The sequence below is a fragment of the Octopus bimaculoides genome, chromosome 26 (genome assembly GCF_046866305.1).
Source record: "Octopus bimaculoides isolate indiv1 chromosome 26, ASM4686630v1, whole genome shotgun sequence".
NCBI classification, from domain to species: Eukaryota; Metazoa; Mollusca; class Cephalopoda; order Octopoda; family Octopodidae; genus Octopus; species Octopus bimaculoides.
In genome coordinates this window covers 10,985,304-11,011,799 of record NC_142953.1, presented here as the reverse complement: position 1 = coordinate 11,011,799, position 26,496 = coordinate 10,985,304, and the positions used below count along the sequence as shown (strand labels likewise).

The following is a 26,496-nucleotide window of genomic DNA, read 5'->3' as shown; positions in this document are numbered from 1 at the left end:
TATATATATATATAAAATATACATTATATACACATATACATTATATACACATATATATATATATATATATATATATATATATATATATATATATATATTGAACATGTTATATTACTTTATAACATATCTTCTTTACATATAAGCTGACATATAGAAAAAAAGCAATTAAATCCTGTTGTGTTTGTTAACCACACTTTCAAGTCTCAACAAAAATGAGCCATCTTCACTCTAAAAGAATTACATGCTTCGTTGCTTTCCTCACCCACTTTCTACTCTCTTTTACACACACACACACACATACACACACACTCACACAAACATAAACACCAAACACAGCATACACACACTACAAATACATACACCCACATGTAACACACACACATGAGCGTGCAGTTGATTTAGTTTGATCCACTAACCTGTGAGTTCTTCAATAATGTGTGTATGTACATGTCTGTGTGTATGTGTATGTGTGTGTGTGTGTGTGTTGTTTCCTCATTCACATCCACACATTCTTAAGACTATAATGCATCATAGTCTTATTTTCTCAACAATTTCATTTCAATTTTCTACTTTAACTCCTGAAAACTGTCGACAAATTATTACATAATATGTTCCTGTTCCTATGGAGAGGTGCTTTTGATATTTCAGGCTATGACTTTCTATAGAAGACTGCCTGAAAAAGGTCTGAGCTTCAGATTTTTTCAGGGAGATGGCTCCACCTAAAACATCAGAAATTATGACCTTCAGACTTCTACATAAAGGCACACTGGAAAATAAGAAGGTCTGAGTTTTAGATTTCTTCAGGACACCACCTGAGGCATCGAAAGTTTGATATGAAGATTTCTTTTAAATAACACAATCTGAAATGTCACACTCACCTCTCATCAAGACACACATAATTTTGGTAGCTGCTTTTTCACCCACACAAGCCTTTGGTAGTTTCTTCATAATATAAGATTTTTTGGCATTTACAAAGATATGGAACTACATGAAGAAGCTGAGAGAGTAGACATAGCTGTGTGGTAAGAAGCTTGCTTTCCAACTGCATGGTTCTAGGTTCAGTCCCACTGCATGATACCTAAGGCAAGCGTCTTCTACTATATATATATATATATATATATAGACACAAGTATATATGTATATATGTGCGCTTGTGTGTGTCTTTGTTTCTGTGTTTGACCACAACACCACTTACAAATGGTGTTAGTGTGTTTACATCTCCATAACTTATGGGTGGCACATAAAAAACACCATTTCGACCGTGGCCGTTGCCAGTATCGCCTGACTGGCCTTCGTGCAGGTGACACGTAAAAGCACCTACTACACTCTCAGAGTAGTTGGCGTTAGGAAGGGCATCCAGCTGTAGAAACTCTGCCAAATTTAGATTGGAGCCTGGTGTTGCCATCCGATTTCACCAGTCCTCAGTCAAGTCATCCAACCCATGCTAGCATGGAAAGCGGACGTTAAACGATGATGATGATAACTTAGCAGTTCAGCAAAAAAGACTAATAGAATAAGTACTAGCCTTAAAAAAAAATAAGGCCCTGAGTCGATTTATTTGACTAAAACCCTTCAAGGCAGTACCCCAGCATGGCCACAGTCAAATGACTGAAACAAGTAAAAGATAGAAGATAGTTGTTCAAACTGCTAGAAATAGCAGCCAAGTACCTTACCATTTTGAAGAAAAAAGAATGACATACTGAATAACATAGTAGTAGATATGCAATACTCAAGAAACTAAAACATGAAGGGCAATGGATTTGCAAAATCATTAACGCATCAGACAAGATGCCTTGTTGTATCTGTTCTAGCTCTTCATTTTCTCAGTTCACCCACAGAGTTCAACTTTGCTTTCATACTTCCAGGGTAAAATAAGAACCAGTCTAGTACAGAGAACAATTTAACTGACTAACCACCTCCCTCGAAACAATTATTATAAGACTGTTTACTCAGTCACAGCTGACCTTCGGCTAAATAGCAACAACAACACATAGACATTCTGTTTCATTTTCTTCTGCCTCCTCCTCCCTCCCAAACACACACGAAACGTTAAAAATGATTGAAAATGATATTATGGTCGAGCGTGTGGCAGTGAAAGCCTCCAGCATTCTTGGCTCCCAGACCATATTCCTGTTCACTGCTATCAAGACGGAGATGGCTGTCCGCAAATGCAAGCCCTGTGAGCCACAGTAGCTGTTCCAGTGCATTTTCCTTGCCATCCCCTGGGGCAACACCTTTCCTGTTTTGTCTGCTGGGGGCCATGGGAAATGTTTCCAAAAATGATATTATTTTGTTGATTCTATTTAAGAAAGACAATAAAAAATTAAAAAATGGAAAGCAAGAAATTCTATGCTCAGATTGCCTCAACTTCTTTTTTCGTCATCATCATCATCAGCAGCAGTATTATCTGTTATTTATATATTCAAATGAAATCATTAAATGCAAACATATTCAGAAAGTGACTTTTCTTTTGAAAGAATGCAATTAAAAGAAAGTGGTGGTAGCAGACAGACAGACAGCAAGGGAGGAATGAGGTTGGGTGAAATCATACAAAAAATACATAGGATTATATTTCTTTTTTAGACAAGAAACACATAAACCAACACACATATATACAGAGCAAAAGAAGAAAACAAAGGACATCTTTGATATAGATTTAAAACTAAAATAATACAATAATATGACATCACTTTAGCAAAGATTTGTATTGAAGCATGTTAAGTGAATACAGAGCTTTCATTAGACAGCACCTATTAGAGGGAGAAACCAAATCGTTTAGGCCAAAAACACTAGATAAATCAATCAATCGGTCTGTCTGTCTGTCTGTCAAATGATCTATCTCTTTCTCACACACACATACACATGAACATCAAATACACAGTCACATGATTTATGAAGTAAAACAAATTGCCTCTATGAATTTTTTTTAAAACAATTACTGTTTCAAAGAGATTGGATGTAAAAAAGCATAAAGGAAAAAACCAATTAAGATATATTTAACTCCTGCCCTCAACCTGCAGGAACGTGTAATAATCAAAGACAAAACAGGATTTCTAGCCTAGCTATTCTATATTTTTAACCCTTTAACATTTAAACTGACCATACCTGGCCCAAATATTCTACCTCTTTTATGTTTAAACTGACCAGATGTGACCTCTCACTCCAATCATACAATATCATTCTAAAAGCTAACAGTCACCTCATCAAAACCTCAAAGCTACAAGATAATGCAGGATTAATTCAAAACAATGTAGATGTATAAGCATTACTTTTGAGAGAATGTGAATGTTAAAGGGTTAAGAGTTGACTCTTTTAATTCTGATCAAGAAACATCTGTAAACTAAAAATGTGCTAAGTCTTCAGTTTTTAAGGGCTACTTCTGGAGGGCCAAGGTAGAATTCCACTTAAAACAAATGGTGCATCAGTAACCAATAGCATCAGTAGCCAATAGCATCCGTAGCCAATAGCATCCGTAGCCAATAGCATCCGTAGCCAATAGCATCCGTAGCCAATAGCATCAGTAGCTAATAGCATCAGTAGCCAATAGCATCAGTAGCCAATAGCATCAGTAACCAATAGCATCAGTAGCCAATAGCATCAGTAGCCAATAGCATCAGTAGTCAATAGCATCAGTAGCCAATAGCATCAGTAGCCAATAGCATCAGTAGCCAATAGCATCAGTAGCCAATAGCATCAGTAGCCAATAGCATCAGTAGCCAATAGCATCAGTAGCCAATAGCATCAGTAGCCAATAGCATCAGTAGCCAATAGCATCCGTAGCCAATAGCATCAGTAGCTAATAGCATCAGTAGCCAATAGCATCAGTAGCCAATAGCATCAGTAGCCAATAGCATCAGTAGCCAATAGCATCAGTAGCCAATAGCATCAGTAGTCAATAGCATCAGTAGCCAATAGCATCAGTAGCCAATAGCATCAGTAGCCAATAGCATCAGTAGCCAATAGCATCAGTAGCCAATAGCATCAGTAGCCAATAGCATCAGTAGCCAATAGCATCAGTAGCCAATAGCATCCGTAGCCAATAGCATCAGTAGCCAATAGCATCAGTAGCCAATAGCATCCGTAGCCAATAGCATCAGTAGTCAATAGCATCAGTAGCCAATAGCATCAGTAGCCAATAGCATCAGTAGTTGCAGGAAAAAGAACATTTTCAAATGGAATTCCAGAAGGCTAATGTTCTAGAAAGTGAGTAGTGATTAGTGCAGGGTCCTGGGAATGGGTTGTGAATGTAATGTGGGTGATAAGAAGAGAGACGAGTGAGTTAGAAATATCTAACATGAAACACCTAGGTCACTGTGGTAGCTATAGAAAGGGTAGAGAGGAAAAAAGTATATTTGTGGGCCAGATATTGGAGTGCATTGATGAACAGCCTGGCAATCAGTTACGTATTCTTTATGAAGAAGCAGTCTAGGATGCTTCTGCATATAGCAGCATCACACTCCAGGATGTGAAAGCAAGTAATCCATTGTGTGGCGAGCTGGCAGAAACGTTAGCACGCCGGGCAAAATACTAAACGGTATTTCATCTGCCGTTACGTTCTGAGTTCAAATTCCGCCGAGGTCAACTTTGCCTTTCATCCTTTCGGGGTTGATAAATTAAGTACCAGTTACACACTGGGGTCGATGTAATCGACTTAATCCCTTTGTCTGTCCTTGTTTGTCCCCTCTATGTTTATCCCCTTGTGGGCAATAAAGAAATAAGTAATCCATTGTGTGTGGTAACAACTAAGTTTTGGAGAAAGTTTCTAGTTGTTGGAATCTGAAGTAGCTTCAAAATTTTGATGATGAGCTTGTAAATTTTTAGAATGATGTTGTAGAATAGGTGTGAGAGGCCAGATCTGGTTGGTTTGAGTATATAAAACAGGTAGAATATATTTGGGCCAGATACAGCCAGTTTAAATACTAAAGGGTCAAAAAGCAACACATTGAATAATGGAGCTGATAACGATAATGAGTCCTAAACACTATATCTGAATTCTGATCAAAAATGGGATGTTTAAGAGCTGCTGAATGATCAGAGCTGACTGTGAACAAAACAATAACAAAAACAAATATCTCACTAATCCCCTTCCTCTTTTGTTATTGAAAGATCAGGTGTGAACATGGGATTTCTACTTCAACAACCCCTAAGTGTGAAATGATACAAGATAAAATATTTTTGGTGAACAATGAAGAACTAAAAAAATTTGAGCAAGGTGTTCAAAGCAATTTATTGAAAACTAATTTTCCTTTTACTTCTTTATCCAAAGCCATTAATGCAGTGTATTAGAGCTTATACAAGTAGTACAAGTCTATCTAAACATTGGAGAAACAACTTCCTCCCTGCCAGATTATAGCAAACTTATTTTTGACACCTCAGCCATGGTGGATTTTTTATTCACAGCTATAAAGGTAGCAAAGTCTCATAACCATTTCAAATAACCATTTCACATCACTTTTGCCTTCAATCAGTAATTCTTTGAAGAAAGCATGAATATTTCAACTTCAATTTATTGTTAAAACTTTAGGTTTGGGTCATGCTTACATACAAAATATACGATGGGGTGCTGAAAAATTAATGGCTTTAAGGGTACTGTAAAAGGTCTGTTTTGGATGCCCAACTATGTGAGTTCTTTTACAGGGCTTAGAAAAACTGAAGGACTACTGCAATTGAATAAAATCATAATTAACCGATCCTCCTGTATTTTCTTTTACCCAAAACCAGGGACTTTTCAGCACCACTTTATAAGCACTTCGATTAGAACAACTACCGCGACCACCACTACAAACATTACAATCATTATCACTACCACTACCACCAAACCACCAGCAACACTACCACCACCGCTACCACTATCTCTATAATTGTTTAGAAGTGTTAGAAATAAAATTACATCTTTTCAACAAAAACTTACAAACCAAATCTTTACAAAATATATATTTTCTTTTCTAAGTTCTTTAACATCAATTCACAACACACACACACACATCTCTCTCTCTCTCTCTCTCTATTTCCCTCCCTTTCTCACATTTCCACTTCCTTCTCTCTTCTCTTTCCTCTCTGGAATATCAACAACTACTGTGCAATTGAAAAGCAGATACTCAACGACTTTGTTTTGTTTTTTTTATCAACACTATTATTATTAATTATTTCTATAAAGCTTTTCTTTTGGTTTCTTTGTTTCTCTTTTTTTTTTGTATTCATCTTTCTCCATAATTCTGCTTCTTCATATATTTTTTTTATTCAACAGGAAAACACAATCAACAAGTTTAGCACAGATCACACAGCTGACATCTCTTTTTCTACATATCAAATCAATAAATTCAAGTGGTGAGCAGAACAGAATAAAAATGGGGGAAAGTGCAATGAAAACAAGATGAGTTATCACTTACAACCATTTCTTTTAATTTCTATTGTAGATTTCTACTAAGATAAACTATCAAAGGTTTTATTAAATAAATGAGTTATGTCGAAGTACGCAAATATAATACATATATATATATATATACATATATATATATATATATATATATATATACAAATATACATACATACATACATACATACATACGTATATACATATATTAGTGTGGCTATAATTAATTCCAGCTTAACAACGGTTTGCATACATCAGCAAATTATTTTTTGCTGTTTATATACAAGAACAGCAATTCTTAGTGGGCTATGAACAATGGATTCAGTGTCTGTAGCTGACGAAGCGTAATGATGCAGAAATGTGTGCCCTGTAGCCCAATGATGTCATTCATAACCCTGTGCAGTGTATTTTCACACACATTGTCTGTAAGGAGAATTCTTCTCCTGAGACAGTTTCCACAGCAAAGGTCTTCCCATGTCTGAATGCACATGAATGTGTTAAATAATATAAAATTTGAATCAGTAGTGCATATAAAAACTTTTGACTCAAACGTGCTGCAAACACTAGCTTCATAACAAGTGCTTCAAATTTTGGCAGAAGGCCAGCAATTTTAAGGGGAGGGGATCATCAATTAGATCAAATCCAGTACTTGACTGGGACTTTATTTTATCGACCCAGGAACGATGAATGACAAAGCCGACATCAGCATGATAATGATGGTCATTCCCATTGATTTCAGCATATGAGTGTTTGAAGGAGAGGATTTATAATTAAAAAAAAATAAGGATTAACCCTTTAGCATTCAGATTTCTCTGTCAAATGTAAATGTTTGTTTATTCACATTGATTTGAATTTGCCATGCCTCACCTTGTAGCTTTGAGATTTAATGGTGTGATTCTTTTTTAGAACAACACTGTAGGGTAAGTGTGAGAGGCTAGATCTGGCCAGTTTGCAACTAAGACATTAAATTATTTTGGCTGGATACGGCCAGTTTAAATGCCAGAGGGTTAAGCAATCAGCACTTCATTACAAAGCTGTCCTCATCCATCTGCACCACATGTCTATAGCAGAGCAGTTTGCTCTCTTGCAAACTACATCTGATTCCTCTCATACTGTTTTTCTCTCAACACATCTGGACTTTGTATTGCATGCACACTCATGTTGCACACCCAGAGGAGCATGCTTGTGCCATATCTTTCTCATCTACACACACACACACACACACACACACACACACACACACACTCACTCACACATAAATAGAGAAAAACAGACAGATAGACATACATATATACATACATACATACATACATACAAACATATAGACACACATACACACACACACAAACAAAAAAGTTACACACTCATACTCCCAATTTCTCTCTCTTTCTCTCTCCCTCTCTCTCATACACACACACACACTCAATCACACAAATAGAGAAAAACAGACAGATAGACATACATACATACATACATACATATAGACACACATACACACACAAACAAAAAAGTTACACACTCATACTCTCAATTTCTCTCTCTCTCTCTCACACACACACACACACACACACACACACACACACACACACACACACACACACACACACACACATAAGCACGTAGGTACATATCTAAGAGAAGCAGCAAAATCTATAGCACAAAGCATAAAAGAAAACAGAAAGAGAGAAAGTGAATCAAGCAGATAAATAACAAGAGAAATGGATAGAATATTGAATCCTTAACAGCTCTTTTGATTCAAAACCAACCTGAGACCTCCTCTAGTCCTAAAGTCAAAAGTATCTCATTTCTAACCTCCTTTAATACAGATCCACCAAAGACAAACCCTGGATGTACTTGATACAAATCCATTTAAATCATAAACCTCCATCATAAGAACCCTTTGCTTAGACATGCACCAAACACCAGATTAAAGGGGACAAACACAGGTTATTTCACTAAATCCTCCCAAATTCACAGTTATTTTAGAAATTAATAGAAACATGGTACTGAAAAGTTCTTGGTTTCCCAATTCTTTTACAGGGCTTAGAAAAACTGAAGGACTGCTGTAGTAAGTGTGTGAATCAGAGAATATGTTGATTAAAAATCATAATTAACTGATCCTCCTGTCTTCTCTTTTACCCAACTTTTCAGAACGCCTCGTTTATTTTATTGCATTTATGGTCACACAAGAGCTGAAGTATTTGTATTTAAATTAAAAGCTTCACACCATAATTTTTATAACAACCTTTTAGTTAAGTTAGATTACCTTCCAAATACCATCTTTGTAATGAATAAAGCTAATTATTTTACTAAATCCTTCCCTTTCTTGACAATTTACAAAATTCACAGAAATACATAGATAGCATGTTTGTATTTTGTTGCAACTATTGTCATAAAGGGGTTAAAGATAGGTGCTGCCAGTGTTTTACCTATAAAGGAAAAACATATAACAAGAAATACAACAATCGATAAACTGATCAATATTCAAACAGCAAATAAGTGATCAGAGAAGTTGTTTGAATATAAAATTTAGAAATACAAAATTGTCAATAACTGAAGAATAGAATATTGGAAAAAAGAAACAATGTCTGTGTGTACATCTTGGTATTTGTGTGGTGCTGGGAAAACTGTGAAGTATGGAAGAAACATATCAAGAACTCCCACAGTATGTAATTACAATGGTTTCATACTTTGGCACAACGCCAGTAATTTTGATGGGCGGAGGCCAGCTAATTAAATTGACCCCAGTACTCGACTAGTACTTTATTTTATTGACACCAAAAGGAAGTAGGGCAAAGATGACCTCAGTGGAATTTGAACTCAGAACATAAAGAGCCAGGAGAAATGCTGGCACACTAACAATTCTGCTAGCTTGCTGTCTTTATAATTCTTTTGAATTTTGGTTCAAGGCCAGTGATTTTAGGAAGAGCAGTTAGTCAATTACAAGGAGTTACTGAAAAGTTCCTGGCTTTAAGGGTATCGTGAAAGGCCTGGTTGGAGGCCCAATTAGGGCTTAGAAAAACTGAAGCACTGCTGCAATAAGTGTGTGAATCTGAAAGGGGAATATGTTGAATAAAATTAATTTATAATTAACTGATCCTCCTGTCTTTTTTTTTTTTTTTACCCAAAGGCAGGAATCTTCCAGCACCCCCTCATATATTGACCCTAGAAAGATAAATTTGACCTCAGCAGGATTTGAACTCAAAATGTATACAGTCAGAAGAAATGCCACTAAGCAGTTTGTCCAACATGCTAACAATTCTTCCAACTTATCACCTTGTAAGTACATGATAATAATAATGATATTAATAATGGCTTCTGATTTAGGTACACAGCCAGAAATTATGAGGGGAAGGGTTAGTAAATACCACTGACTTCATTATTTGAAGATATATATATATATATATATATATATATATATATAGGAAAATGAAAAATAATAATAAGGCAGAATGCTAAACTGGAAGCATATTTTAATAAAGATTTCTAACCGGCTTTCATTGGATAGCAAATTTCCAAGAAGGAGAATGAGAATGTTTTTTACAAAGAAGTACAAAATGAAGAAAATAATATATAAAAAAAATAATATATAAAAAAATAAATATACCTATACATTATATTGTCTTTGAGCTTTTGAAGTTCAATGGTAATCCATGGAGATAATGGTTGGAAAAATAAGGATGCATGAGAATTGAGAGTTTAAAAAAGAGAAAAGGAGCTAAAAGTTTGTGTTAAGCAGGAAGTGTGGTGTCAAAACAGGAAGTGTGTGTAAGGGGAGACAAATCTTTTTAGTTGGAGTTATGAACTCATAACTCCCCTTACAGACACTTCCTGTTTTGACACCACACTTCCTGCTTAACACAACTTTTAGCCCTTTTTTTAAACCTAATACAACTATCAATTCTCATGCATCCTTATTTTTCCAACCATTATCTACATGGATTACCATTGAACTTTAAAAGCTGAAAGACAATATAATGTATTGGTATTTTTATTTTTTTATATATTATTTTTTTTTAATATTATTTTCTTCATTTTGTACTTCTTTGTAAAAAACATTCTCATTATCCCTCTTCTTGGAAATTTGCTATCCAATGAAAGCCAGTTAGAAATCTTTATTAAAATATGCTTCCAGTTTAGCATTCTGCCTTATTATTATTTTTCATTTTCCTATTTTTTCTCCACGTGCAGTTAACACAACCCCACTATTTACTGACTTATATATATATATATATATATATTTATATAAGGGCATTACTATACAATAATGCCTCACGCTATGAGGGACTCTAAGGTCAGACTTATATATATATATATATATATATATATATGTATATATATACATATATACATATATATATATATATATCCAAAAACAGTCAGTCTTCTCATACCAAATAGTAACAGAGTTAAAATATTCTAAAACAGTGGCTCCCAACCAGTTTTTACATATGGATCTCTTTGGTTACTATTCTATTCTAGTGGACCTCCATAACCATTTGATGTTTAGAAATTAGTTTTATAGGAACTTCTTCAAAATTCCTATTTTGTTTTTCACATGTTGACTTGTGCAGGTTCAACTATGTTTAACATAAAAAAAAAGAAACCTAGCTGTTTCTTGCAATACGTATATCTGAAGCAAAAATTTTTCACAGACCCTTAAAATACTACTGTGGATCCTCCCCCAATTTATTATTTCGTTTGTGTGGACCCCTGAAAATATGAAAATATCAAGTGGTCCCCTTGGGGCCATATGGACCCCAACTGTTCTAAAATAAAGTCTGAATGAATGATAAGAGGAAAGAAATAAAAAACTCTTGTGCACACACACACACACACGCATGCACACACACATACACACACACATGCACACACACATATGTGGAAGCACACACACACACACACACATGTGTGCAAGCACGCACACACATATGTGCAAGCATGCACACACACATGCACACAAAATGGTTGAAGTCATTCCTTATATATTTATATATTTCTTGGTTTTGTCTGTTCATCTATTAACCATTCCATTTGGAAAGTAACATCAAGAATTAAAATATCATCAAGAATATTATTATTTCTTCTTTTAGAAGCAACTATCCAATAATTTTCAAAGGCATTGAGTACTCTTTGCTTGGTGTATGTTTTTTTTTTACTTCACTTTTTACACTATATATATATATATATATATATATATATATATATATATATATATATATATATATAGGTATTGTTTTCTTATTTTATTAGTATTTTGATTAATAAAATCAAAACTAAACAAGTAAAGTCAAGAAAAGGAAGCTTTGGGAAAGATTTATAGAAACAAAAATATGCAAAACATTTTACATTATATAAATTGGAAAAGAAGGGAAAAGAAATTAAAACTAACCTGATGTATAATCTTGGCTTGCAATTCCAGTGTAAGAAGTGACTGTGAAATAGAAAAAGAAAATATATATACTTTATTTAGATATATGTATGTGTGGGGGGGGGGGATATAACAGTGGGTATGCACACACACACACACACAAGTATGCATGTGAGTGTGTGTGTGTATATATATATATATATATATATATAGGGAAAATTCACAAAAAAAAACAAAAGACAAAGGCAGGTGGTATAGACAACAAACAGATGTATTAGTTTAATGCTTGGGAAGTGAAAAAGTCTTTAACATTTCAAGCCTACACTTTTCCACAGAATAAATGCAGAGTACATTTAAACACAAGAGATGACCATAATAGGACACCTAACATGCTAGAAGGAGTAGTCAAAATCCAATCCACAATCACATATACATAGACTTAGACACATTCCTCTCAACACATGACTATGATGATACTCCCCCACTACTTCTGCTCCTGATCAGAGATGTACATATCGTCAGCCACCAAGGGACATGCTCAACTGGTCAATTGAACTCATAACATAAAGAGTCAAAACAAATACCATAGAGCATTTTGTCTGATGCTCTGACAATTCTATCAACCCAGTCCTAACAATAATAATGTTGATTTCTAACATAGGTAAACAAAGTGAAATTTGAAGGACAGGATTAGTCAGTTAAACCACCCCACTTTACTTGATTTGGTTTTCTAGCTTCATGTTCTTGCTTGATGGGGCTGGGGTCATTCCATGTTAGTGGTCCCAGAGGTGTCATCATGCATAGAGCCAACCAGGTTCCCAATGCTCTCCATCACTGGCAGTCCCATGCCAGCCCCTCTGCATCCTTCAAGGTGACGTTGAGCCTCTGGAGATCTTCCCCAATCACACCCAACCATCCAGTGTAAGGCCTCCCACGAGGCCTCTTCCGGCCCACAGTTGCTACATCAAATGAGAGTAAAGCTCTTGTAGGATGATCTAACATCTACAATGCATCAGTCCTCTCCATTCTCTTCTATGGAGCAGAAACATGGCCCACTCAAAGACCCTAGCTCAGAGGATCAACAGCTTCAATAGTAGAGCCCTGACAACCATCAAGAACATCAGATAGTACCATTGCATTTCCAACAAAAAACTGCATGTGCACACGCATCAGCCACAGCCTCTCTTTACTTGATGGATACATTATTTTACTGACCCCAGAAAGTTGGAAAACAATGTTGATCTTGGTGGGGTATGAAGTCAAAACAGAGCTGGAACAAGTGCCATCAGATGTTTTTTCCAATACTCTTCTACCATTTCTCCAGTTTTAATTATAATCATTTCTAACACAGGCACAGGACCTGAAGCTTTGAGGGAGAGATTAGTTGATTAAATTTAACCCAGTAATTGACTTATTTTATCAACCCAAAAAGTGTAACAATAAGTTGTTGTTGTTGTTGGCACTCCGTCGCTTATGACGTCGAGGGTTCCAGTTGATCTGATCAATGGAACAGCCTGCTTGTGAAATTAACGTGCAAGTGGCTGAACACTCCACAGACACGTGTACCCTTAACGTAGTTCTCGGGGATATTCAGCGTGACACAGAGTGACAAGGCTGACCCTTTGAATTACAGGCACAACAGAAACAGGAAGTAAGAGTGAGAGAAAGTTGTGGTGAAAGAGTACAGCAGGGTTCGCCACCATTCCCTGCCGGAGCCTCGTGGAGCTTTAGGTGTTTTCGCTCAATAAACACTCACAACGCCTGGTCTGGGAATCGAAACCGCGATCCTATGACCGCAAGTCCGCTGCCCTAACCACTGGGCCATTGCGCCTCCACCATAACAATAAAGATCCACAAAAAAGTGCCACAAGACAGTTTTTCTTGGTGCTCTACTGGTTCTACCAATAACAATTATTTCTAATTTATGTACAAGGGCATCAATTTTAAGTAGTGAGGGTCAGCTGGTAAGACCAACCCCGGTACTTAACTGATATTTTATTAATTTTATTTTACTGAATCTAGAAGGATGAAAGGCAAAGTTGACTCCAGCAGGATTCAAACTCAAAACGTAAGAACCAAAAAGAAAAGAAAAATCCATGACACTTTTTCTGATGTTCTAATGATCTAATGATTCTGAAAGTTTGCTGCCTCATAATAACGATATTAAATGGTGAAAATTTTCCAACACACTGCTTTATAGGGGTCAGTGATGCAAGAATTGCTTTAACCTTGAAAGTAGAACAAGGAGATAAATATAGCATTGAAATGAGTGCTGACTGATGAACAAGGGTGAAATAAGGGGTTGTTTACTTGTTTTTAAGATTATTTTATAGCATGCATGAGATCACAGCGTTTGGGAGAGTTGGGTGAGAGAAAGGATGACTACAGGTTATATAAAAACAGTTTTGAATAAAGTAACATAGTAACTGCCAGGTAAATTAAAAGGTAGGAAATTGTCATAAAGATAAAATGCTAATTTGCTTTTATATAAATCAACCAGACACAGAAATAAGTTCCCTTCGGAAAATTAACAATCTTTCTCTTCATAAATTTTTCCCAGAGGGTAAAAAATATATTGTTCAACATAACACTTATTTACCAAAAAAAAAAGAGAAAAAAAAGAGAGAAAAAAATTTAAAAAATACACACAGTAATATAAATTAGGAATAAAAGAGTTCTGACATTTCTGGAAGAACCTTTCCAGCAAACAAATTGCATTTACTATATGCCAATGCACACAATCAGAAATTTCCATCAATTTATTTTCTTTTTAATACTGGTTTCATTTTGTAGAATCCACATGAATGTCTAAAAGTTATAAATCTTCTTTTCCAGATTGCACACGTTCATTAAATCAGGCACATATATTTGTTTTGTTTTATTTTTCGTGGGTAAACTTTTAACCTTTTAATAACTATATTTCTATGTAAATGCACTTGCCCTGTATTTTAATTATTAATTTAAAAAGTAACAAAGAACTTTTAAGGATTTAAAATAAAATAACTGAGTTTCTAGTTATTAAAGCCAGCATTTGGAACATAACTGAAGTAAAAGGGTCTTACTAAAAGTTATGGTAGAAGCTGTTAATTCAAATATGAAAACACTGAAATGAGAAATTTCATATCACAGAGCCAGAAGTATTCTAAGATGGACTGGTATCAAAAGAGATAATCCTTCAGCGTTTAAACTGGCCATATCCAGCCAAAATATTCTCCCTGTTTTGTGTTCAAAAATGGCCAAATTTAGCCTGTCACACCTGCCCTACAATGTTGTTCAGAAAATAAACAATCACATCAGCAAAATCTCAAAGCTATGAGATGATAAACGATTAGCTGAAAATCATTTGGATAAGTAAACATTTCATTTGACAGAGTAATCTGAATGCTAAAGAGTTAAAATATACGAGAGAGAAATTTTTAAGTGGATAGAATGTTGATTTATTGCAAGTTAGCTAATTACTTATCAAATTCACAATAGTGATGTTACAAAACTGAATTTTATCAATCTATCATTGTTGAACACTACATCCACATAACCTTTGTGTACTTTTAGCAGAATTCACTTTCTTACAAATACTGAAACCAAGTTCTTAGTTTGAAGAGAGAATGATATCTTAATGCATTACTCCCTCTATTTCTTCCCTGAAATAGTGTCGCAATTTGTTTAGAGCAGAGGTGTCAACCATTTTTTATCTACGGACCCCTTTGATTACTGTTTTATCCTGGTGGACCCCCATAGCCATTCAATGCTTAAAAGCTTGTTTTATAGAAACTTCTTCCAAAATTCCTATTCTGTTTCTCACACATTAACTTGTGTAGGTTAACTACATGAAATGTTAGAGAAAGAAACTTAGCTATTTCTTGCGATATGTACCCATACATCATCATCATCATCATCATCGTTTAACGTCCGCTTTCCATGCTAGCATGGGTTGGACGATTTGACTGAGGACTGGTGAAACCGGATGGCAACACCAGGCTCCAGTCTAATTTGGCAGAGTTTCTACAGCTGGATGCCCTTCCTAACGCCAACCACTCAGAGTGTGTAGTGGGTGCTTTTACGTGTCACCCAAAGCAAAATTTATTCAGGGCCCTTAAAATACTACTGTGGATCCCCAATTTACTATTTTATTCTATAGACCACAAAACTTTTATTTGGACCCTCAGGGGCCATATGGATCCCAGTTGAGAACCACTGGTTTAGAGGACGAAAGTGGGTTATCCTTCTGACAGAACTATGTTAGCCTGGCCTGATATCACATGTACATTAACCCTTTAACATTTAAACTGGCCATATCCAGTTAAAATATTCTACCTTGTTAATGTTCAAACTGGCCTTATCTGGCCTCTCACACCTACTCTACAATGTCATTCTAAAGATAAAGAATCACATCATCAAAATCTTGAAGCTATGAGATAATGCATGATAAACAATGTCAGTTAGTAAGCATTACATGTGACAGAGCAAATTGAATGCTATAAATGGTTGAAAATGGTAGTGGGTGGATTGAATCATGGTTAAGTGGGGTGCCATTGAAACCATGTTACTTTAAGAAAAGAGGGGATAATTAAAAAAAAAAATCTGAAAAAAGTCCTATGCTAGCTGGAAGCTGAGCTAGAGCTGAACATCAACAAGAATAAATTTGCTGTGTAATATAATGTTTTGTTCATTTGCAAAGTGCTGAACTGAAATAATCTTCATTGAAAATTATGCAGTTATCACATGTTGCTGCTGCTGCTGTTGCTGCAGCAGCAGCAGTAGTAGTAATAGTAGTGGCAGCAGCAGCAGCTAAGGTACATTATAAGCAACACCCTAGAGACTTCTCCCAGAGGTACAGGGAACAATCAATCAATATCCCAATCAATCACTGGCGTACACAGAGTCACTTTTGTTGTTAGACTAATATCAAAGAATGAATGGTTCTTCCGTTAGAATTTCAGATTCAAAACAAAGACCAAAATAAATAACAGAATCAATAACGGTACATTTACTATACTTCAAGGAAATGACTTGACTTGTCGAGAAATAAAAAAAACAAAAAGAAAAGAAGTTTCCTGTTTCAATGATTATTTCAAATTCTGACAGATAATAGTTCATATACAAGGTTTTCAATTAGATGTGAATTTATTTATTTGGTTCAAAACACACGCGTGCACACACACGCACACATTTTAGGAAAGCTGGGAGTGAATGTGTTAAAAAAAAATTTCAGGTTTTCTTTTTTGAATTTTAATGAATAAAATATCCTTCATTTGTAATTACAGACATGAAACTTCTCCACATTTGCATTAACATGAAAATCTTTAAAATTTTTTTTTTTTTGTCTTTTATCAATTTTGAAGTAGCTTTTCTCTGATGTTTTCTGGGACAGCATGTCCACTTCCCAACTGTAGCTATTTTTAAGTGTAACGTTTCATAGTTCATTCATGCTCCTTACTTACTTACACTGCATCTGAAGATAGCACACAAAATCAATTTTGTACTAGGATTTTACTAAATCACAGATATAGCACAGGGTGGCTGTGTGGTAAGAAGCTTACTTCCCAACTACATGGTTGAAGGTTCATTCCCACTGCATGGCACTTTGTGGTGGGGGAGGGATATTAAAAAATAGCAAAATCATCTAGAAAACACTTTATTTCATGTTGCTCCAGTCCACTCAGTTGGCAAAAATGAGTAGTACCTATATTTCAAAGGTCCAACTTTGTCACATGCTGTATCATGCTGAATCTCCTTGAGAACTAAATTAAGGGCATGTGTGTCTGTGGAGTGCTCAACCATTTGCACATTAATTTCAAGAGCAGGCTGTTCTGTTGATTGGATTATTTGGAACCCTTGTCGTTATTACCAATAATGTGCCAGTTAATTAACCTTCCTCACCCAAGTATCCCCCATAAACAACTTAGACACCTCATGCCAACTCTGCACAGACTCCATGAATATAGTCCTTGAAAATACCTTCAATAGGTTCATAAGTATTTTGTCTCTTACAACAACACAAAGAAAACATTATTGCAACACTTCATTCAGCATGAATGCCACATAATGAGAAAACTTAAGATCGCTACAAATATAATGCCTCACCATCACTAGAGGTCTCTCCTGACAAATATGCATCCTGAACATAAACATAGTGCATCAGCATGGCCGCAGCTCTAAGCTGAAACTTTAAAAAAATAAATAAATAAAAAATAAAGCTGCATAACTAAGGCTGACTATCTTCTTCAGAGCCAGAAAATATTTCAATCAAACCACTAAGATCAAATGATATCGACAGAACACTGGTGAGAAAGATCTCCAGATGTTGGGTCAGAGAGAGAATGATAGGGGACCGAGACTCCCGATGGTTTCCTATGCTTGAGAAAACACATCAAGCTAAGTAAAACTGTGGTTGTCCTTGCATACAGGCATGTCTCTTGCATCCCTCTCCAGCTGAGCATGCCTTAATCTTACAGGCTCATGGGTGCTGGTGCCATGTAAACTGCACCCGTACCAGTGCCAAAAAATGCACCCATGCCACTGCTGTGTAAAACCACCCAGCACACTCTATGAAGTGGTTGGCATTAGGAAGGGCATCCAACTGTAGAAACTATGCCAAAACAGACATGGAACCAATGGTAGTTCTTCAGCTGGCCAGCTCCTGCCAAACCATTCAACCCATGTCAGCATGGAAAATAGACATTAAATAGAAAGTAAAGTAAAGTACTGATCCTACACCTGAGCTGGTGATGCTACAAGCACTGAAATCTTCATCTGCATCCTTAGAAAAGAAAAGAAACTGAATGTCAGCAACACACTCCAACATCCAGAGTGTGTTGGTCAGTGACTTACTTCACAGATGTGTTGTCTCTATCTTTTATGCAATTACTACAATGGCCCCTGCTCCTCAAAGTTGGACAATTTTATGCCACATTCATTCAGAAACTCTTTGCTTATTCTCTATTCACCCACAGTGTCCACTACTCACCACACCCTCCGGGACCAGCACGAACCACTGCGTCTTAGTCCTTCTTCTCTAGAATTTCACCCCTCAGGAATTCCCTTTTCTTCACATCTTTTTCTGCAGTCGTTGGCTAACAATTATTCAAATGCATCGATCCCAACAGTCTCAGGGAGACCTGTGAGAGTCAATAAGAAATAAAAAAAATTTATCTTTAAAAGACAGGATGGTCATGACTGAAACATCTGTCTTCATTAGTCTTCATTAGTCTTCTCAATCAGGGCAAACCTAGACTAGATAACAAGAATACAGCAAAAAAAGAGACCCCAAAAGAAACAGCAAAGAAAAATCAAACTTTTAAAGAAATGTAAGATTTGGGAATTTTTTTTTTTTTTTGTTCTTAAAATAGTTGGCACTCCGTCACTTACGACGTTGAGGGTTCCAGTTGATCCAATCAACAGAATAGCCTGCTCGTGAAATTAACGTGCAAGTGGCTGAGCACTCCACAGACACGTGTACCCTTAACATAGTTCTCGGGGATATTCAGTGTGACACAATGTGACAAGGCTGACCCTTTGAATTACAGGCACAACAGAGACAGGAAGTAAGAGTGAGAGAAAGTTGTGGTGGAAGAGTACAACAGGGTTCACCACCATCCCGTGCCGGAGCCTTGTGGAGCTTTAGGTGTTTCTGCTCAATAAACACTCACAACGCCCGGTCTGGGAATCGAAACCACGATCCTATGACCGCGAGTCCGCTGCCCTAACCACTGGGCCATTGCGCCTCCACTCTTAAAAAAATAGCAAATAGATGATAACCTGTGGAAATTATCCCATCATTACTAATGCTAAGTAATATCTAAAATTTTGGCATATAAATCTGAAAGATAGTCTAAAGACAAAATTAATCCTTTAGCATTCAGATTTCTTTGTCAAATGTAATGCTTATTTATTTACATTGTTTTGAATTAATCGTATTTTGAATTAATCTTGTCGCCTCAAGATTTCAATGATGTAGTAGTAAACGTTTAGAATGAAATTGTAGGGTAGGTGTAAGAGACCAGATCTAGCTGGTTTCAACATAAAACAGGTATAATATCTGGACCAGATATGGCTAGATTAAATGCTACAGGGTTAAACCTGTAGCATTATCCAGCCATATCCAGCCAAAATATTCTACCTGTTTTATCTTCAGATCAGCCTAATCTGGCCTCTCACACTTACCCTACAATATTATTCTAGAAATAAACAGTCAGGTCATTGAAATTTCAAAGCTACAAGGTTATGCATGATTAATTCAAAACATTGTGAATAAATAAGCATTACATTTGACCGAGAAATGTGAATGAAAAAGAGTTAAATAAGGATGTGGCAAATTAAGATATAACTAATTGGTGTTGACATTGATCAAAAGAACATGTTAGTCAATAAATAAATTCCTTCAACCATTAATTGAAAAATTGACCATTGAAGATAAGTTTACACACACACACATACACACAACCTTCATTCTGATTTCTGTCCCTAGAATGTAACCATGCTGATGCTCTATTTTCAAGGAATATTTTTAGTCAACTATACTAGTACTTTATCTGGTACTTTATCTGGTACACATTTCATCGCTGTTGTAAGATACAAATTGGAGCATGGGAATTGCTGTAATAATAAAAAAAAAAGGTAATTCAGTTAGACTTAACTCTTTTGATACCAACCCTGCCCAAGACTCTCCCTGCTTTTTTGATCCAAACTTTCTATATAAAGAGATCTAAATTATGATTTCTCATTAAAATTTCATGCTAATTTATATTCCAATTAGCAGCTTAGTAATGACCAAGATATTTTAATTAATTCCTTATCATTTTCAAAATTAATTGAAATCAATAGAAATATGGTAAGAAAAGTGTTGAATAATACAAGGTATTTCTGCTCAAATGTTCTTTTACCCCATGGTAATACCCACTCAGGTTCAGCCTACAAAAGTTTATACACAGAGTAATGGTCAACTCTCGGCTGTGGTAGAAGACAGTCACACACACAGACATAAGAGATGATAATATACAAGGACAGACAATCAGTAAAACACAAATCTATTGAATCCTTCAAGATGATGCAAGCCTCGTGTGAATAAATGAATAACATTAAATAAACAAAAACAAAATGAAATGGAAAATAAAATAGAAACAAAAATCTAATGAAAATAAAAAGCTGGAATGGAAAGATATGAAAATGATAGGAAAGGTATGAGACTGGCGAGGGTAGAGGGTATGTTGTTTGGTGAGAGGGATTATTGGTTAAAAATATGAATATATGAAATTCTCATACATAAAATTTATTGAGCAAAAACAAAACAGAAAAAAAAGAAAGAAAGAAAGAAACGGTGAGAGAGAGAAAAAAAAGAGTGGGAAGAAAAGAGAAAGGGGGAAACAAAACAGAAAAAAGAAAGAAAGAAAGAAAAGGTGAGAGAGTAAAAAGAGAAAAGGGGGGGGAATCGGAAAAGAAAGAGAAAAATAATGAAAAAGAAATATAAAAAAAGAATAAAGACCAAAAAAAAACGAACAACAAAGAGCAAGAAAAATATAAGTATCAAAACAGAAAAACGAAGAGGTGATATAGGGAGTGGGGGGTAGGAGTGGTGGAGGTGGAGAGAAACTGTCTTATCACTGATTCACTGTGAATATATAAGACTGAAAGTCTTTTATAAGCCAGCTAATAATTTGATCTCTTCAGGTCTTTTCTACTTACTATCCTGAGACTTTTTGCTAATTTTCATAGTATTCATTGAATACTTGTGGCATTATTCAAGCTCAGATCAAAACTATTTATTGCGCAGCTGTTGTGATTGATTATAAACCCCACAAAGTCAATTTAGAGATAAGCCGCCACATCGCCATTTAGCATGAAAATAGTTGTATTGGTTCATGCATATATGAATGAATGAATGTTACTGAAATGTGTTTGTACACATGCGGATGTTCACGGATACTCGTACACACACACACACACACACACACACACAAATACCACTCGATCGTACTACTTCCAAACATGTAACTGAATGAACGTAAGGTGTGTGTGTATATATATATATATATTTTATCTCTCTTATGTGCTTGTCATTTGACTGTGGCCACGCTGGGGCACTGCCTTCAAGGGCTTTAGTTAAACAAATCAACCCTGTAATTTTTTTTTTTTTGTAGCCTAGTACTTATTCTATCTGTCTTTTTTACTGAACCACTAAGTTACAAGGATGTAAACACACCATCACCAGAGACAACATAAACATGAACACACACACACGTGTGTGTGTGTGTGTGTGTGTGTGTGTGTGTGTGTGTGTGTACAATGGGATTCTTTCACTTTCCATCTACCAAATCCATTCACAAGGCTTTGGTTGGCCCAAGGCAATAGTAGAAGATATTTGTCCAAGGTGCCACACAGTGGGACTGAACCTGGAACCATGTGATTGGGAAGCAAGCTTTTTACCACACAACCACACATGCACCTGGTGATGATATATGTATGTAGATAGATAGATAGATAGATAGATAGATAGATAGATAGATAGATAGATAGATAGATAGATAGACATCATCATCATCATTTAGCATTCATCTCCCATGCTGGCATGTGTTGGATGGTTTGACAGTTGCCTGCAAGCCAAAGGACTCCACTGAACTCCACTCCCTGCTTTGGCATGGTTCTTATGGCTAGATGCCCTTCATAATGTCAACCACTTTACAGTGTGGGCTTGGTGCCTTTTACTTAGCACCAGCACCAGGGAGGTGACCTTGCAAGACAAAGGTCCTTATATACTTATATATACTTTCTAGGTGCAGGTGTGGCTGTGTGGTAAGAAGCTTGCTTCCCAACCACACTGTCCCAGGTTCAGTGTGCCTTCTGCTATAGTCTCAGACTAAAAGAAGCCTGTCATGAGTGTGTGTGTTTGTGTCTGTGTTTGTCCCCGACCAGCACTTGACAACTGGTGTTTATATCCCCCATAACTTAGCAGCTTGGGAAAAGAGACTGATAGAATGAATACCAGGTTTTAAAAAGTAAGTACTGGGGTCGATTCATTCGACTGATATTCTTCAACGCATTGCCCCAGCTTGGTTGCAGTCTAAGGACTGAAACAAGTTAAAGATAAAAGATAAAAGATCAACACAAAGCTGGGGATTGACTCTTTCAATACTCAGAGATTCCTGATGGATGCAATCTGTCAAGTGCCAAGAGAAATATATATATAGATATATACGCATCATTAAATGCAACCAAAATATTTGTGTATATGTGTGTGTGTGCGCACACATATGTATCTGTGTGCATATGCATGTGTGTGTACATGTGGGAATATGTGTGCACATACACACACAGAGGGTAGTCCAAAACTCTCTTTCCATTTTAACAGTCATTTAAATTTTACCGTACCCTATGCATATACATGCACATACATATATGTGTGTTCAAACACCCATACACACACCCTCACATACATATGAAGAAACACACCTGTGTGTGTGTGTGTGTGTGTGTGTGTGTACAAACAGTGCTGCATTACACAGTGTTTCATCTATAATCTCTTTTATCTTTCTATATTAAAACTTGCCTTCAAACTAAATATACATCGACTCTTACATCAGTAATTTATACATTTTCCAAAAAGGAATGACTTGTATCAAATTCATGTGATGTTCAACACATCTAAAGAAACATCCTTTATTTCTCATTTTTACATACACATATAGAGACAGAGAGAAATACACACAGACATATAGAGAGACTTGTATGCACATATACATACAGCATAACTAAATACAACGACAAAAGAAGAACAGAAAAAGAGAAAGAAGGAAGTCGCAAAGAAAAGAAATTCTGAAGGAAAACATGAGAATTTATCATTACATTTTGGAAATTCCACATAAATAGAGTCTTGAAAAATCACAATCACATTCATCATTTACAAACTTAAATGATAAAGAGGAAGTCTGGTTTGTGGCCTTGGCACTTTTAAATGAATACATATATATATATATATATATATTTGCAAAATTAGGAAAAAAAAAACGAAAAAATGCAAGAGAAAACGACTCTGAAAGAATGATTTGTATATATAATAAAATCTTTAAAGAGTAATAGGAGGAGATGTTTGCAAACGTCTGAGCTTCCTTCTCTGTGTTGTCAAATATTTCCAAAACTATCCACAGAAACAGAATATTCATATAAAATGAGTCACTCTCTCTCTCTCTCTCTCTCTCTCTCTCTCTCTCTCTCTCTCCTGTGTGTATGTGTGTGAAGACAACATGGTGAAGGAACATATATTGAAGCTGAGAGACATCTTAACCAGACAAATTCAAAGAAATACTAGTCGATGTATATGATCAGAAGACAGAGGCTCACAACACACAGGACAAGTGGGAGTTTCTAAGAGGTAATTTTCTACAAGCAACAGACCAGATCCATGGCTGTTGTAAGATAGAAGTTGACTTGATGGTGGGATGCTACCATAGATCCATAGATATAGCTACGAATGCAAAGCAACAAGCCTGAAAGAATTGGAAGAAATAGAGAGCAAAGACCAATAAGAAACAGATAGATGAATTGCTAGACATCAGATATACTTAACAAATGAAGAAAGCATGAAGTTTGCACATGTTCATTGATCTGAGGTATTCCAAATTACAAAGAACTGTGTTCTGAAAGCATAGTTGCTACAATAAGAACAGGCTGGGCAAAGTTCAGAAAGTTTCTACCTCCGTTGGTAACTAAGGGCCTCTACCTCAGAGTAAAAGGTAGATTGTATGATGCTTGTGTATGTACAGCTAAGCTACATGGCAGTGGAACATGGGCTATGACAGCAGAGGATTTGTGAAGGCTTGAAAGAAATGAAGGTAGCATGCTCCACTGGATGGGCAATGTCACTGTGCACGCTAGACAGAGTGTAAATGATTTAAGAGAAAATCTGAGTATAAGAGGCATCAGATATTGTGTGCAAGACAGAACGCTGCACTGGTTTGGTCATGTGGTGCACATAGATGTCAACAGCTCCATAAAGAAGTGTAAATCTCTCAAAGTGGTTGGAACACGTGGAAGTGGGAGACCCAGGAAAATATGGCAGGAAGTACTGAAGAACAACTTCAGGACGCTGAACCTTTCAGGTGAGATGACAAAGGATCAAGGTGCCTGGCACCTGGCTGAGACAAATAGAATAAGTACTAGGCTTGAAAAGAAATAAGTCCTGGGGCTGATTTGTTCAATTAGCTGTACTCAAGAGGACCCATACTCCACAGCAAAAGTGTTAAGACTGGTCCCACTGGTGGTGAGGATTGACCTGCAAGAGTCCTGTGTCGTGGTGCCATGAAAAAGTGCTCATGCAGTTCCATGTAAAAGAACTTGTGTGGTGCCACATACAAGTGCCCATGCAGTGTCATATAAAAGCATCCAGCACATGCTGTAAAGTGGTTGGCATTGGGAAGGGCATCCAGCCATAGAAACCATGCCAAACCAGACGGGTGCAGCTCTCCAGCTTGCCATCTCCGGTCAAACCATCCAACCTGTGCCAGCATGGACAACTGACATTGAATGATGATGATAGTGATGATGATGATATATATAACATATATATATATATATATTGTTGTACTTGGGGATGGTCATATTGCCAGTTTAGCCAATATATATATATAGCTGCACATGTGGCTGTATGATAAGAAGCTTGCTTCCCAACCACACGATTCCGAGTGCAGTCCCACTGCATGGCACCTTGGGCAAGTGTCTTCTACTATAGCCTTGAGCTGACCAAAGCCTTGTGAGTGGATTTGCTAGACGGAAATTGAAAGAAGCCTGTTGCATATATATGTTCTGTTCTGTCTTGGTCAGTTAAGATTTTTCCATTTCCTTTTTCCTTGCGCTAGCTTACTATACTTGTCTGATAGCCGAAAGGCCCTGTTTGTTTTGTTTTATTTTTGTTGTAATTGTATAATTATTTTCCTTTCATTGTATAGCCGAAAGGCTTTTGTCCATTGTATATGCATAATCCTATTTCTTATGCTATGTTCATCTGATAGTCAAAATATCTTTTTCTGTTTGTTACTTCTTCGTATTTATATATATACATTCGTTTGCGTTGCCCAGGGGCTTAATGCCGTTAGCTTAAGCCCTTGGCCCAACCAGTTTTGAGTAGTATCGGAGATGAATGGGTGAAACTACATAGACATTCCGTCTCTGACTGAAGAGGCAATTGGCTGTGAATGATCTATGTATCTTGCTTTGTCTTGTTTGCCATTGTTGTGCTATCATCCTTTTTCTGCTTGTTATGTTTTGATGGTTTCCATTTGTTGTATTTTTTACCTTTGATTTGTGTGTGTGTGTTTGTGTGTGTGTGTGTGTGTGTGTGTCTTTGTGTCTATGTTTGTCCCCCCACCGCTGCTTGACAATCAATGTTTGTGTGCTTATGTCCCCGTAACTTAGTGGTTCGGCAAAAGAGACAAATAGAATAAGTATTAGGCTTGAAAAGAAATAAGTCCTGGGGCTGATTTGTTCAACTAAAACCCTTCAAGGTAGTGAAACAAGTAAAAGATAAAAGATAACATTTATACATATCCCTTCAAGGAGATGGACCTGCTCAACACGTAGAAAAGGTGAAGGTAGAACCTCTATGAGGTGTACCCAGTGCAAGCTATGGACACATAACAGGTGCAGCGGTATCAGAGAAAAGTTAACAGAGAAAGTATGCTTTGTGTATGGCAGATGTGTAGGCACAATAAACACTAGGAATGTATATAAGTCAATGAATATACCTTGACTTTATTGTAATTTC

At 36.3% G+C, this 26,496-nt stretch overlaps 1 protein-coding gene across 2 annotated transcripts in view; it reads right to left on the bottom strand.

Annotated features, from left to right (window-relative positions):
• Positions 1 to 26,496, bottom strand: part of LOC106881685 (uncharacterized) — a 580,809-nt gene that overhangs the window by 469,296 nt on the left and 85,017 nt on the right. For both annotated transcript variants that reach the window (XM_089342776.1, XM_089342777.1), the window contains exon 2: positions 11,766 to 11,807. In XM_089342776.1, coding sequence (XP_089198902.1) covers positions 11,766 to 11,807 — 42 coding nt within the window. The remainder of the gene's footprint in view (positions 1 to 11,765; positions 11,808 to 26,496) is intronic.